The 13085-nt window shown below is 39.4% G+C and overlaps 1 protein-coding gene across 1 annotated transcript in view; it reads right to left on the bottom strand.

Annotated features, from left to right (window-relative positions):
- Nucleotides 1-13085, bottom strand: part of rftn1b (raftlin, lipid raft linker 1b) — a 138855-nt gene that overhangs the window by 39746 nt on the left and 86024 nt on the right. The window contains exon 6 of the mRNA XM_080897319.1: nucleotides 5260-5463. Coding sequence (XP_080753445.1) covers nucleotides 5260-5463 — 204 coding nt within the window. The remainder of the gene's footprint in view (nucleotides 1-5259; nucleotides 5464-13085) is intronic.

Here is a 13085-nt window from a genome sequence, read left to right as displayed (position 1 = left end):
TATGATTACTGGTTACTGACCAGTAATCTGACCTGATTACTGGTTTTCCACCAGCGTTTGACAGATGGTTTCATCTGTGCCAGGCTTACTAAATAATCATTTAATATATAATCTGATAAACACTCTAGAAACCTTTGTATAATGTTGACTCCTGGCCAGTCTCATTGTCCATAACTCCTTATTTCACCATAATTTAGTTTTGCTCTTTTGGGAGCTGATGATAAATACTTGTTATGCATGGTTTTCTTGGTATGGGTCATTACTCCAAGCACAGCTGTGTTTTACTGAAAAAATATCAAAATGAAATTCACGTTGTACTTTCAAAAATGTCAACTTGTCATTTATAATCTGCTGTGGATTACACAGCATTACCACTGCTCTGAAGTTTCCAATCAGGCACATTTGTGAGATTTTAAGCTGATGCTCTGAGCATTTTTCCCCCAGGGTAAAAAATGCCACGCTCTTCCTGCCTTCAGGCTATTTGCCTGTAAGCACGGCAGATGCTCTTCAGTTGCCAGAGCTTGACTTTGTAACTTTGTAACAATCCCAATCTCATTTTATTCAGGCTATTTTGTAAGGAGCTGTCTGAGTTATAGATTTTCTGAAAGAAAGGACTTATCTGTCTAACACAAACAGACTTTGGAACTAATTTGGGAATATCCAATTTGAATGATGTATTTTTATATTGTGGTGGCATAAAGACCTCACAAAATATAACTGCACACTGTATGCGAATTATTAGGGACTTGCTCTCCCCACACGCGTAAAGCAGGGGTCAAAAGCTCCCTGTCAATTAATATACACATCACAAGGGGAACAAAAATAACCTAAGTATAATGAACCCGTGGCTGTTTAAAGCCTTTCTTCTGGCAGTGCTTATAAATAAGGGTTCTGTGTCAAATGTTAATGGACATGCATAATCACACAGCTGCTGAAAAAATCCTGGGGGGAAAACTTTGTCATTAGCAGGTCATTTTTCTGTTGGCTGCAAATCAATTCATGTTATGAATAATAACAAACAGGTAGAGAGGATGAAAACAAGGCATCTTGTGAAGAAACTTTCCAGAATGATAGCTGTGGGATTACTCTGTTTTCTTAATTGAATCAATGAATTTACTTCAAATGCAAACACAACTGGCAGCAGCTTTGATTAACAAATGATTTATATTAATATGTAGATTAATTACAGGATCACTTCCTGAATAACAGTAGGTTAGCGTTTGACTTCATGCTAAAACCACAAATTTACTATAAGATATTATGAACCTTACTTGGTTGAAACAGATAAAGGCTATAAGCTTTCACTACAACGTCTCTGAAAGCTAACTTGAAAATATTGTAAGAACGTTATGCATGCTAGCTGCTCTTCATGCAGTTGTGCCAACTGCATGCTAACATCAGTATGGTAATGTGCTCAGTGTCACTATTCTAAAGCCCCGTCAACAAGTGAGACCCATTGCACATGTGCACATCACTTTGTAGCTGAAAGCTGGTTACTAGATATGGCAGGTTCTGGCTGCATGGATAACTCGCTATGTATTTAGCAATATTCTTCATTTCTATTAGTCCTTTCAATCGCACGCCTTAAAGTTGAGGTGAGTTTAACCCAGTGCCTGCCAGCTTAATGTCACTAACGGTCACTTATGTCACTGCTGATATTTTAAGGTCTCTGGCAGTTACAGCACTACTAGCTTCAGTTCTGTGTGAACAAACTATAGCTGAGTAGTTTTCAGTATTTATAAAATTACCAAGTGAAGTTAAAAAATGTCACAAGTCTAGCTTATATGTTGCCTTAATAGTGCTAAAAAACAGGTAAAAACATCCACCGATCCAGGTGAGACATTACTATAAAAATAAGATTTCAACATCAAGGAAAACACAGGGCATAAACAAATCATCAGGATTCTAACTATAAACTCTATATACAATATGCCCACAACTAGCTCGACACTGCCACTGGACATTTTTTAAGCCTAAAGCAGAGCTAGGGAGTTGTCAGCTACTACTAGCTCTTCTTAGCTTGGTTACTCTGATATGTGATGTGAATTTAGAGTTAAAAAAAATACTGACTTAAAATAAAATGTGTGTACAAGAAAAACTCATCAACTGCTTTGAGTATATTTCAGAATAAATGAACCCTGAACAAGTTATGAAAACATCCACTTGTCACTCAAATGATCTCCCTCCATATATATAATTTATATATCCAGGTAGAAGTCTCATTGAGACTGAAAATCGCTTTTTCAAGAGCGACCTGACCAAGAGGGCTGCAGTTTTACTTATGCATGGCCTCCTCCACCACCTGTGCAGCAACCAATGCCTGACTTTGTGCACCTTGCGCTTCATTTCTGCTGTAAAGGTGAGTATATTAACATGTGAGTCTATTGGGGATCCCTTGCAATAGATGCAGCCTCAAATGACCATTAGAGACCCATGTGGGAACAGCTCTTAATGAGACTCAGTGTCTCATTTACAAGAGAGATCAACTGTACAAATAAAGGTTAAGTAAAAAAATGAAAAATGAAATAAAAAACTTGATTCCATATTTCAACCCTGGATGTCGTTCCCTGATTCAGTGAGACATTTTATAATGAAGCTAATACAAACTAAGCCAGCTCAGTATTATTAAAGTAATAAAAGATGTAGAATTCAAAGCGGCACAACAAAATTAAAGTGAAAAAAAAAACAGGGCAAAAGGTCAGTCTTAAAAAAATAGAATAATTATACTCATTAGACACACATGACAACCTAGCCGCTCTGTCTCGAGGCTGTAAATAAGGCTGTCACTGTCACTATATCCTCCCATCCAACCACATATCTGTCAGTCCGTCTCCTTTATTGTATTGCTGTCAAACATTTACACGTTGTTAATGAGGTTGAGATGGTCCCCTGCAACACGTAGACTGTCTCGTTCTGAATTCAGAAACTCTTTTCAAAGAAGTTGCTAAATATGGAGACGGCAGGAATGGATACCAATTCTAAAGCCCTAAGCTGCACGGCTGTTTGATGTAATTAGCTGCTAACAACAAACGGGTGCTGCTTTGATGTCATACTGCCAGCTGCTCTCAAGAGACCAAAATCCAAAAAGTACAGCATTCACCTCTATAAAGTTGTCTGTTTTCCAAAGTGGTTGAGCATAAGCTGTGAGGCAGTGAAGGTAGAGCGCGCAGCTGATATGCTTTCTATCCTAACGAGTAAATTCACTGTTCAAGAGATGCATATCTTAGCAGCACGAGAAAAACGCAAAATATGTTAGAGGACCCTAACAGGCAGAAAACATTGAATCATAATAATACACTTCATTACTCCATTCTCAGGACATAAAATATGCAAGGAGGCACTAATTTGTTATCAGGTTAATTATCTGTGTTTCAGAGTTACTGAGGCGTTCACTTTCCCAGATTAATGAATTATGACTCTTATTTACTCTGGCTGGCTTTTTTCTCCAGTGTCAGAGTAAAGCACAGAGCCGCTGGGGTCTGATGGAAGAGGAAAACCCAAACAGGAAATAGTTTAGAAGAGGATACCAGCTTCGTGACTTACATCTTCCAAATGTATGAAGATTATGTCAGAGATATCACACTGATGGAACTGCAGTGATGCAGTGTCTTAATTTACTTCAAGGCCTCTAGCATTTCACAGTGCTGACCAGCAGCTAATGTTAGCCATACGATGTATCTCATCTTCATTCATGTGTAGAAAAAGTATTTCAAAGAGTTCAATGTGTACTACAATGTGATGCAGAGTTTAAACGTTGAGATTTTTTCTAATATTATGATAGAACGAGGAAAATAAGCATAATTTCAGCTAGTTTTCTGATTTAGTCTTTGGGCGAAGGATCTGTTACCAAAACTCTGGTCACTTAAAAACAGATTCTACAAAATCATGTAGAATGCTTACAATGCCAATGTTAAACACGTATAATCAAGCTCAACATCCTAGTGTGTTTGCTAGTGTTTCACCCAGCTACCGTTTCCCTGTGTTTTATAGATAATCTCAACTGTAATTAATTTAACTCATTATTCAAGTCAATTTTTCTGCAAAAACTCTTGCCAACTACTTGTTGAGTAGTAGTTATGGGCTATGGAGAACAGCTGCTAGCATCTGCAGCAGTCTGCTAGCAACCAAAGCAACCTAGGGCAAACCAACCATGTGGGGGGCTTTTAGAGCAACACCCTCTTTTCAACCAATTTCACCTAGCAACCAGCCAGCAACCTCCAGCAACCACTTGAGGAATGGTTGGGGAATGCACAGTTTTCCCTACTGGTTATCTTACTGGTTGCCTTAAGATATAATTTCTAATGTGATTAAGAGCACAACTTTTTTTTCTGATAATCCAAATTGTTTGCGTCATAAGTCAATAGTTCTTTGTATTGTCGTACCATTCACTCATATACTTTTCACAATACAGTATATCATTGTGCAGTACACTGAGCTAACTTGGTGGAAGGTGACTGGAATAATAAGACTGGCAAAGACAGTTGTGTTGCTTGTGTCATAGAGAGGACAGAAAAATGGCATAAAATAGGTAAAAGCTGTGCAAAAAGACTTCAGAATTGTCTGTGAACTCATTATGAGTATAGCCAGTGATCTTTTATCAAACGTTTATAAAAAATAATAATAATCCTTAATTGGGGTCAGAATTTCAAACACAATAGTGATTTCTTCTGCAGTTGTCACATAGCGTCTATGTGAAGTTTCCATCCTACAGGATTGCACCACTTCTTGACACAGAAGGAGAAAAAGTACAAGAGCAATTTACTAGTGTTAATCAAATATAATTTCATTGCTTTCTGGAAGAAAATAAATGTTAGCTAATGCATAATTAATGCCATACAGGGCAAGGTGCATCATTACCTGTCACAGTCTTTTCATTTTATAGAGGTTGAAGTGAACTGAGCTTCTGCCTGACATTCACATTTTTACTGGCAATACAGTGAAAGGAAAAGGGGTAATTTGGGAAACTTTTTTATATTTAATAACTGTAATAGCTTTGAGCATGCCAGTGGAAGAATTATTCTGCTGAAGCCAAGAAGCCAAGCAACGATAAAGACTCTTTTGATATTTAAGGGAATATGAATGCATTATTCAAGTGTTTTTACATTTCAAACCTATCATTCTGCTTGTGTGTATGTGGCGTTTACCCAAAATCACAGTGTGTGGAACAAAAATAAAACCCACACTGAATATTTTCTCCAAAAATAATTTTTCTTAGAAAGCATGTATATGCTGCAGGAACAGCGAGTCAAGCCTGCTTACCATTCATGTTGCCCAGGTGGAAATATCCATCGACCAGCGAGGCTCCGTTGTTGAAGTGCTGGGTCATGTGATCCAACCAGTTGGCCTCCACCCCTTTGACCCCTTCGTCACAATTTTGAACTCGCAGAGGCACCTTGACAGTGTAGTACTTCACCTGGCCCTCTCGGACCGGTGGGTGGTTGTACAGCGCCAGCAGATCGACCCCTGTTTAGGCAAGACATAAAACAAAACCAGTCACAGTTTTATTGGTTTTAACTCACAAAGGTTTATGACAATACAGATGTAGCCTTTATGGAAGCCCCAGAATTTACTGTATTATTACTGAATCAATGCTGTACATTGGCTGCAATCCAAAATGTAGTTTGGCACTGTCTGTAGGAGGACTTTCCTTCTCTTTAGCTGCCAGAAGTTATACGAAATATCTGCGTAAATGGCTGCCTGAGAAACAGCCCTGTTTTGTTGCTGTAAAGCAAAGGACTGTCTGCTGTATTCAGCTATAAAAGGATGTAGAAATGAAGCATTTCTTCTCAATCTTTAATGACTACTTTGGAAAATTTCTATTTCCTGAGACTTTTCAAAACTAAAAAAAAACAGTTAAAATAAATTGGAAGTACATTAATTTCCTATGAGAACAACTATCAAGGAAACTCTGCCAATGCGTGGACAGTCAACAAGCTTCTTGGCCAAGTGTTCATGGTCACCAGCCATCAAAGGCAAATAACAATTTGTGTGCTTTCATGTTTTTCAGCAAGTTTATTTTCATTTCCTGGGGAAAAAATGTGAGACTGAAAAGATGAAACTTCTCCACATGAAGCTGTCTATTACTAAATAAACAATACAGTAGAGGGGAGGGTTTGCGTTGGTCTTTAAAAAGATAAAATACAAAAGCTGAGCTCAAAAAAATGAGCCAGCACTGATGTGTCACATTGAATCAAAAAGACTTTTCAATAAACATCACCCTGAATTGTCAACAATTAAAATTTTAAGGCCTTTTTTTGGTGCTACTTTTGTTTCAGCAAGCCAAGATTATGACCGTAAGCAACAACAAAACTGGAGTGCACATAAAAGTAAAAGTTAAAGTTACATTCATTTTGTGGTGGTCAAGAAGATTTTAAGAATCTGATACATAACTTGTGTGAAAATAGTATTTTTCAGGAAAATGTGCATGTTTCTTTCTGCATTGTTTTGTGTTAGATTTGTGTTGTCCTGCGACCCGGTGTGTAGAATAAATCTGTATGCAAAACACTGTGGTATAAAATGTAAACATTACCATATCTGGAACAAAGGCTCCACCTGACAGGTGCGAAATAGACGAGAAATGAGAAAGTAATACAAGCAGAGATTTATGATGCCCCAAGCTGGACTCACAAATACGCTGGAAATCTTTTCCAAGGATGCTGCTTCTCCAAAAACAAACGTGAGTTGAATCAAAAGCATTTTAAAGCTACAATTTATCCTCCTCTTCTTTTTAATGTTTTCCAAAAGTGATGTAACTCTGCTGATGCAGAACTTAAAAGGGAGCGTTTCATTGTAACCAAGTTAATTCATAGTATAACCTTGAATAATGCATTAAAAGCGCTGCAGCTAGCTGTTGTTTACATCAAGCAGAAATATGCATAATGCAGTGGGCCTCTGGAGAGAGAAACAGGCTTGGAAATTTGCCCACAGTACGTATGTCACTGCTCCTTGCTCATATCATACTAAATCAAAGTGTAAAGAGCCTTATTTGTTGTGATGTGCGTGAGTGAAATATTTGCTCTGCTTAGCTTTGAAAAAAACACAGAACATGAGATGTGAGCGGGGGTTCGAATCGGGCCGAAAGCATTTCAAATCTAGCCTGGTAACATTTTCCCCTTTCTTTCCAATGCAAATATCACGCTGTCATTCCCCAAGTGAACCAGATGGATGAGCAGAATGTGCGGCAGTGCCACCCACCCAGCCACACACGCACTTGGGGTGGGATGATGGCGGTAGGGGGGAGTCATGGCTCAGTTGCTTTGGTTCTTCTGTCTGTCCATCCGTCCGACAGACACCCAGGAAGAATGAATAATTTATAACCATTTCTTGTCTGGCTCCTCTGACTGATCTGACAGCTGGCCACCAAATTCTCTAAATCTTGTCATTTGTCACTCCTGAGAAAAGTCAAATCAGCAGCAGTGCACTCACACACCCTCCCCTCATGTTACCCGTGCTACAACGAGGACAATATGGCAAAGAAATCTTGGACAACATGTGACCACAAAGTGACTTCCCATTCAGCACACCTCTGATTTGCCAAAACAACACAATTTCTTAGTGTGAATGGTTTTGTGGAGGGCTGCATGGGATTAACTGCTTTACAGTTTATGTGCACGAGCCTGAGATGGTGCATCACTGTAGTTTGACCCATCAATTCTTTCTGTATCTCTGTGAGCTTCAGGCAGGCCATGAAGATTTGAAAAATTGAATGAATGAAAAATTCTGTCATATAACTTAGTGATTTAAAATCGCTTTGGGTTACTGCTCTAAATTTTTGTAACCGCAGCATAATTAGATAACTAACATTAAAACCATATTCAACACAGATTACTTCATTTCTGTTGATGGCAGTGTTGTAGAAAGTAGTTACATGTGTCATTTATAACAGCTTGACATAATATAAGAGCCAGTCTGTCTGTCTCACAGTATTAGTCATTTTCTGTGTAATAACTGTTTTTTTTTAAATGCATTATAGTTTATTACTGTCTAAGTATGCTACAATTATGGCTTCAAGGCTACCATAATTCAGGCAGAACGGTAGGGACCTCATTTTCTGAGCCTCTAAGAGTCTTTTTAAGCAGTGCTCTATTCAGTGGAAATACACAAAAACCACACAGAATTAAGAGCCTTGCCTATTTAGCAGGACACGGCAGGGAATAATGTACCAGAATATAACATAAGAACACTGACTTCAGATGTCCATCATGGTGGATGACAGTAGCTCAAACTGGAATCCAGGCTTTCATCTGGGATTCTTGAGTTTTTCAGAAACAATTATGTGGAGACACGTGGCAGTTACACCCATGACAAAGCATTCGAAGCATCATTGTTGCATGAGGCTTTTACTTTTAGTTATAGTTAGTTATATTGCTACAGTGCATCATAAAGATTGTGAATATGGCTGATTTTTGGACCAGCCGGATTGCACTAGGCAAATTTTATTTTAAATGCCAGTCAGAAACGTATAATTTCTGACTGGAAAACCAAGGAGTTGGTGGTGGATTTCCAGAGACGCATACCCACACTGTTCTCAATGTCAGCGTGGTGAACATCCAGGGAGTGGACATTGAGATAGTGGACTCAACACTGATGCTCTTTACAGGAAGGGTCAGAGCAGACTCTACCTGCTGAGGCGGGTGTCCAGGGAGCGCTTTTAAAGACCTTCTATGACTCTGTGGTGGCATCTGTCATTTTTTACAGTGTTGTTTGTTGGAGCAGCAGTTTATCGGCAGCTGAGAGGAAGAGGTTGGATAAACTCATCAGGAAGGCCAGCTCTGTTCTGGGATGCACCCTGGACCCAGTGCATGGTGGTGGGAGACAGAAGGACTCTGGCCAAAATAACATCTCTGGTGGACAGAGTCTCCCACCCCATGCATGTAAATGTTGCTGAACTGCAGATCTCCTTCAGTGGCAGACTGCTGCATCCTCGATGCATGAAGGAGCGTTTCCGCAGGTCCTTCCTTCCTGCAGCTGTCAGACTGTACAATCAAAACTGCTCCCAACAAACATAGATGTTTACATCAGCGCTGTAACTTGGCACTATTTTATCAACCTATTCACACTATAAGCAGGGCTTTCCTCTTATCTGTATTTAATTTTATTTAATTTAATAACGGTACAGTACTCTGTTTTTGGTAACCATTGTCCTTGATGTAAATATGTAAAATTGTGTATGTTTCTGTTCTGTGTCTTGTGTACTGTTTGTTTGTATATGTGTCTTTCTTGCTGCTGTTACACCCAAATTTCCCCTTGTGGGACAATTAAAGGATTATTCTATTCTATTCTATTCTATTCTATAATCATTTACTTGCTTTTGTGGTAGTTACATTGACATACCAGTTACACGACAAGGAAAATAATACACTACACGCACACACACACACACACACACACACACACACACTCTGTAATCCTCCTTGTGTAAACTGCATGGGAGCAGTTACTTTCTGAAGGAAGAACACAAGGTTAAGCAATCTTTCAAGAAACTAACCAACATCAATCTCTAAAACACATCTCCTGCCAAGTTCCTCCTGAAGCCAGCAGGACCGAGCACTTGTGCTCAGTGGCCTGTAAATGACACACAATAAAAAACAATAGCAGGACTATCATTTGCTTTTTGGATTCAGGCCGAGAACAAGACTTTCAAGCCAGAAAAGTCACCTTATGGGCAAATAAATGCACCTAGTCCATAATTTTTCTTAATGTTTCAGATACATCCTGTGTCACTTTTTTCTGCTGCTGGGCAGTAAAAATGTAATTAATCCCCTAATAAACGATCTCTGAAACACACAGATACAGAGAGCATGACTAAGTCCTTTGAACCTAATCACATGAACGCATTACATCAACAGGCAACAACTAGGCCTTTCAGAATAAAGTTTGTGCAGCTAACTCGACTGTTTTTGTTGCAGCTGACGGGGCCAGCTAAGAAGAAAACAAGCGCATGAATGTGGTTGGGAGTTTGAAAGCATGCTGCTTCAAAGGCTCATCTCATGGCAGCTCTACTGTTCAAATAACGAGGTCGGTGGCAGCGGCACTGGCGTGATCTTAGCAGCGCAGCTTTCCAACTCCGCATGTCATCATTAAATCTGAAAAGCTGGACACTGATCCCATCAGAGCAGAGATAATGCTGATCTCAGTGATGAAAACCGAGCAGCTGAAAGACTCCTTCTGTACGCATTATGAAGATTTCAGACTTGTATGTGTCAGAATTAGAATTTCATGTACACATTTGTAGTTTTATTTAACTTAAGATATCTCAGGCATTTAAACAGCTGACAGCAGATTCCACCGATCAGGGTAAATTTCGGTTAAAAAAAATGGCATCCATGTGTTGCTCTCCTATTTTATCTAAAACACAATCACTGTCAGTTTTACAGTATTTATAGGTATTGTCTTTTTTACAACCAGAAAAGTCAGTGGGGGAAGGACATCGAGATTGACTTTGAGCTAAGGTTGTAAAAAGTCATTTTCCTTAAATACTGAAGAACAATAAATACTTAACATTCACCTTTTGTCACCATTGAATTTTAAAGTATGTAAACAAAACAAAACCTTCTTTACCCATCAATGTAAATAAGGCTGCAATTATACTCCTGTGTTGATGTGAATATGGACAGCTACAATTTCTAATCAGTTTGATGTCTGCTTGAAGGACTAATGCACATTTGTTGCCCTGGGAGTTTTGCTTTTATAGATGAGGGAAACTGGAGAGTACACAGATGTTAGCACTGAGCTTTTTGTTCACCCTCTATAACATCTAAATTTATATCACTCAGACCCCAGCAGACCTGCATCTACTTGCAGATTGCGTTAAGTGCTTTCAAATGCACATACATAACCATATCGTACTTTATTGACCAGGATTAATTAGTGCAGGAAAAGATAACTTAAAAAAATAACTGTTGAATTCAAAAGTTACTTTCAGAAGCCACAGTTGTCATTCAGCTGTTGCCATCATGATACGCTTTCCATTTGCTCTTCCACTAAACCATTTCAGTCTTCAAACTTACAGGCTCAGTTTCTATCCAGAGCTTTGGTCTGAGGGAGGGTGTTCCTCTTTCAATCATAATCCACAGACGTTTGCCATCTTCACTGCCAACACTTGCACAGCGTTCACCCCGAGATCTGAGGATTAGCATGGACAAGCCAGCACAAGCAGAGACTCTTGGGCCTCCTCAGCAGACTGGGCATTAGTAAAGAGCGACAAGGGAGCTTGGCAGGCTCCCCTAACACCCCGGCTGGCTGCTACGCCGGCGCTGCTGGCGTTGCCGCAGAGATTCAGGGCGATGGAGGTGGGGATAGAGAGAGAGCTGTGAAGCTGAGGGAGGTAGAGGACGAGGCAGTGGGGGATTATCTCACTGCAAAATACACTACATGGAGGCCCAGATGGACCAGTGGGCTGTGGTTTGCTGCGATGCCAAGTGTGTGTTACCGCAAACACATATAGATAAAAATACATGCAGACAAAAGCAAAATCTTCCATATCAATGAGTGCATTTATTATTCAACACCTCTTATTAGGTGCTTTGAACCTAAACATGCTGCATACTGTGCATACTGAAATGCAGTATATGCATTAACACTCCCACTGGGACGTGTGTCTAATGCACAGTTTGCACATTGCGCCGACACATATCACAAATAGGTTCTGTGGAGGGATGAGAGACTGTAGGGGGTGATAGCGGTGGGTGTCTCCATCTGTTAATCTGAAATGCTCAAATAAAGCCGAAACTATAAATGTCTGTGCTGATTTCAACATACAGGAAAGGGGGAGCTCATAGGTGTAGCTGTGCTTTGCTCACTTTCTGGAAAGACATCAGTCGAGTCATGAAATGTGCACCTCCCAGAACTTCAGAACTCCACTTCATCGGTTAAGCATGAGTGTGAATTCGTAAACAAGATGACTCCTTTTTGTGTAACAGATAGAGAGGATTGCATCCCAAGGCAGCACACTGTTGTGTAACATTGAGGCAATCACAAGAAATGACACCTCCGCAGTTGCCAAGTGTTTCAGGAGGGATGTACGACACAATGCTATTCTTCAGTTAAACAGCCAAAAGGTAGATAAAATCAAAACATGAAGCCATACAGACATGTAGACAGATAATAGCCTAAGACTAGAAACTGTGTGACAAAAGAAGCTTCGGTTTAGTCGGTCCCAGTGACAGCAGGATTTAGCCCGTAACTAATGTGGCAGAGCTGGTTATCAATTATAGTTTGATTAAAGGAGACCTAGTATGCTTTCATGTGTTTTCTGTCATTTACATACTGTTACAGTGGTGGATGCTCATATTAAACAAGATCAAAGATGCAATTGAGTCTCAAATGTGTTTGAAAGCAGCAGCTGTCCAGAGGAAGGCTGGCTTAAAGAGAGGGGTAAGGGAACTTAAATGGCTTGTTTCAGAGAGAGGATGAGCCATTTACTCAAGTGACTTTACATTTTGAGTGTCTTCAATTGTCAATAAGAATGTTTTTTAATCACTTGTCTAGCTAAATGCTTAAAACAAAAAACTAGAGAATTTGAATTGAGGACAACAATAATGTAGATTATTTTGAAATGTTAATCATGCACAGCTACTCTAGTAAATTCCCAAGTATATAGGGCCAGAAATTAGATGTGAACAGGAATAAACACGAACCCGCAAAGTACGTGTTTTTAGCCAATTACTGGGAAGTGATAAACGCTTCAATATCATTCATCCAGCATTTGCAATATGAAATGAGTCATAGTGAAGTAGCCCGGGTTATATCAACATAGTAGCAGCTACGGTGTTTCACAGTTTGAAGTTTTGACCTTTAATTATCTTAATTATCATTCCCTCATTAGGCTTTTCTGTGTAATTTGTAGGGATAGCTGTGGGTCTCGTGTCATTTGGACTTAAGAGTCTTGTCAAGTGTGAAAGCTTTGTGAAGTTTTGAAATTTTGACCTTTAATTATTGTTCCCCCAGTGGACCAATTAGTCCTATTTAGTTAAAGGGGTCTATTCACACAACAAAACTGTTTATTTATTCAACTGACTAAAATGATGTGCAGCTGTGCTGAAGCTTTTTGTTTTATATGCCAGGACTTTGTGAGTATTACATTT

Source organism: Rhamphochromis sp. 'chilingali' (assembly GCF_963969265.1).
Source record: "Rhamphochromis sp. 'chilingali' genome assembly, chromosome: 11".
Lineage (NCBI taxonomy): Eukaryota > Metazoa > Chordata > Actinopteri > Cichliformes > Cichlidae > Rhamphochromis > Rhamphochromis sp. 'chilingali'.
Note: the sequence above shows the minus strand (reverse complement) of the source record. Positions and strands in the feature narration are given on the sequence as shown.